Source organism: Leucoraja erinacea, unplaced genomic scaffold, assembly GCF_028641065.1.
Source record: "Leucoraja erinacea ecotype New England unplaced genomic scaffold, Leri_hhj_1 Leri_788S, whole genome shotgun sequence".
In the NCBI taxonomy this organism is placed as follows: domain Eukaryota; kingdom Metazoa; phylum Chordata; class Chondrichthyes; order Rajiformes; family Rajidae; genus Leucoraja; species Leucoraja erinaceus.
In genome coordinates, this window is record NW_026576716.1 from 67,501 (window position 1) to 70,819 (window position 3,319).

Consider the following 3,319-nt stretch of genomic DNA (forward strand, 5'->3'; position numbering starts at 1 on the left):
GTTGAGAACAGCGGCACTTCCTGCTGCGCAACTGTGCGATGGCGGATATCGAGAGTCTGATCCGCTGTGGGGTTTTTGTTCAGATCTTCCGAAACTCTGAGTCGTTGTGTAGTCTCCAGGCGCAGAGATATTTTGCGGGGGTACCATTCCGCAAATTGTCCAATGTCAGGTCGAAGACATTGGGTTTGGGTCTTTTCGCCGTGAAACCGTCCACCGGTTTAGAGGGATCAAGATGCTCGCTGTTCATGGAGTAAACTAGGATTCGTGGACCATCTGCCGGGTATTGTCTGTACCAGAGCATGACATCAGTGCCGCCCCCTCCATCTGCGGTGCATGTCAACTCCACCGCGACTCCAGGCGATGCAGAAAATGTTTCGGGAGACTGCCGAACGGTCACGAGCATCCCATCTGCGGAAGAGACACAGAACATGGAACACAGATCAGGACAGCACAAGAACAGGCCCTTCGGTCTGCAATGGTTGTGCCAAACACAATGCCATGGCAGATGCAGTATAATGTGGATAAATGTGAGGATATCGACTTTGGTGGCAAAACAGGAAAGTAGACTATTATCTGAATGGTGGCCGACTAGGAAAAGGGGAGATGCAACGAGATCTGGGTGTCATGGTACACCAGTCATTGGAAGTAGGCATGCAGGTGCAGCAGGCAGTGAAGAAAGCAAATTGTATGTTATAATTCATAGCAAAAGGATTTGAGTATAAGAGCATGGAGGTTCTACTGCAGTTGTACAGGGTTTTGGTGTGACCACACCTGGAGTATTGCGTACAGTTTTGTTCTCCTAATCTGAGGAAATAAATTCTTGCCATAGAGGGAGTACAGAGAAGGATCATCAGACTGATTCCTGGGATTGCATGACTTTCATATGAAGAAAGACTGGATAGACTCGGCTTGTACACGCTAGAATTTAGAAGATTGAGGGGGGATCTTATAGAACTTTACAAAATTCTTAAGGGGTTGGACAGGTTAGATGCAGGAACATTATTCCCGATGTTGTGGAAGTCCAGAACTAGGGGGTCACAGTTTAAGGATAAGACGGAAGTCTTTTAGGACCGAGATGAGAAAATCATTGTTTACACAGTGAGTGATGAATCTGTGGAATTCTCGGCCACAGAAGGTAGTTGAGGCCAGTTCATTGGTTATATTTAATATAGCCCTTGTGGCTAAAGGCATCAGGGGGTATGGAGAGAAGGCAGAGATTGGATACTGAGTTGGATGATCAGCCATGATCATATTGAATGGCGGTGCAGGCTCCAAGGGCCGAATGGCCTACTCCTGCACATATTTTCCATTTTCTATGTTCTATGTTACTATGTTTCTATCACCATCAATTATGTACTTTATAGCCCCCTGCACCCACGTGCCGATGCAAAAACTTCTTGAATGATACTATCATACCTGCCCCAACCAGTGAAGGGTAGGATTGTAGAGGGGAAAGGCCAGAAGAGGTGGGAATATAAGCGAAGGGGCAGATAGAGGCGGGAGGAGAGTGTGACCGCTATGGGAAGGGTAGTCGAGGTGGGCTCGTCGTCCCATTACACGAAGAATATAGAGCCGTTGGGAACGGTGCAACACGGTGAGATTAGACAGACTTAATTTGTTTTCTCTGGAACGGCTGAGATTCCGGGGATACCTGAAAGAAATGTGTGATAAGGAAACCAATCTGAAGCATATTGCCATATTGTCAAATTTCCAAAGAGCGGAGGGCATTGGGTTAAGTTGAGAGGGAGTACTACGTGGCACGTTGTTACGCACAGGGGGTGGTTAGGGCATGGAACGCGTTGCTGGCAGATATAATTGTCGATTACGAGCCTTTTTGATCGGCGCAAGGGTGTGCAGGGAATTAAGGGATATGGATCACATACATGGAGCGGGTAAAGGTTTAATTTGGCATCATACTCGGCACGGATACTGGTGGCTGAAAGTCTGCTCCGTATTCTATGTTTTAGTAGGAAGATAAGAGGGAGGCATCGAGGCGGAGAGTTTGAGCAAGAGAGGACGGAGAGACAGAGCTGGAAGAAGGCAGAGCGCGACGAGGAAAGAGTGATAGAGCGAATGAATAGGGTGGAGAAAGAGGGACAGTAGACATTATATTTCACTTAACTTCACTCACAGTGGAAGAAAAGGATCAGACTTAGTAACAGAAGCATGTTGCTCCGGAGCCAGTAGCGAGAGTGATCAGCGCAGGAGCGGTGCATTTATGATCACCGACACTCCTCCAATCTCTCTCAAATGTATTGCCGCATTCAACATGAGGTAGACACGCCTACTTCTCCCACTTACCAATCCAATCCGTGATGGCGTCAGTTCGTCTCTGATGCATCGTCCACAGCTCTACTGCATTTTCTCATCTTTCAGACTAACTCTCATTCCCTCTGTCTCCACGGGTCTCTGGAGATCAGTGACAGGACCCTTCTCCTTATGTCTCTGTTCCTGGCCCGCGTGTTTGATAAGATATTCCGGGATCGCAGTCACTTCCTTCCTTCCTTCCTTCCTTTCTTCCTTCCTTCCTTCCTTCCCTTTCTTCCTTCCTTCCTTCCTTTCCTTCCTTCCTTCCTTCCTTCCTTCCTTCCTTCCTTCCTTCCTTCCTTCCTTCCTTCCTTCCTTCCTTCCTTCCTTCCTTCCTTCCTTCCTTCCTTCCTTCCTTCCTTCCTTCCTTCCTTCCTTCCTTCCTTCCTTCCTTCCTTCCTTCCTTCCTTCCTTCCTTCCTTCCTCCTTCCTTCCTGCCTCCCTTCCTTCCTGCCTTCCCTTCCTTCCTTCCTTCCTTCCTTCCTTTCCTCCTTCCTTCCTTCCTTTCCTTCCTTCCTTCCTTCCGTTCCTTCCTTCCTTCCTTCCTTCTTCCTTCTTCCTTTCCTTCCTTCCCTTCCTTCCTTCCTTTCCTTCCTTCCTTCCTTCCTTCCTCCTTCCCGCCTTCCTTTAAAATTCCTTCCTTCCTCCCTCCCCTTCCCTTCCTTCCTTCCTCATTCCTTCCTTCCTTCCTTCTTCCTTCCCTTTCCTTCCTTTCCTTCCTTCCTTCTTCCTTCCTTCCTTCCTTCCTTCCTTCCTTCCTTCCTCTCCTTCCTTTCTCCTTCTCTTACTTCCTTCCTTCCTTCCTTCCTTCTCTCCTTCCTTCCTTCCTACCTGAGTACTGGACTCCAAAGGATCATACCACCGACACATGAGCAGAACTAGGCCATTCAACCCAACGCGTCTGTTCCAACATATAAATGCGGATCATTTGTTTATGCTCGCAACTCTGTTCTCCTGCCATTTCTCCGTAACCCTTTCCGCCTTTGCCGATCAAGTACCTGTCAATCTCCGC

At 48.1% G+C, this 3,319-nt stretch overlaps 1 gene segment (V, D, J or C); it reads right to left on the bottom strand.

Moving 5' to 3' along the window:
• Positions 1–2,345, bottom strand: part of LOC129694766 (T cell receptor beta variable 7-4-like) — a 2,367-nt gene extending 22 nt beyond the window's left edge. Inside the window, 2 exon segments of the V gene segment in view lie at positions 1–408; positions 2,132–2,345. The exon segment at positions 1–408 is cut by the window's left edge and continues 22 nt beyond it. Coding sequence covers positions 80–408; positions 2,132–2,216 — 414 coding nt within the window.
• Between the last annotated feature and the right edge of the window lie 974 nt (positions 2,346–3,319).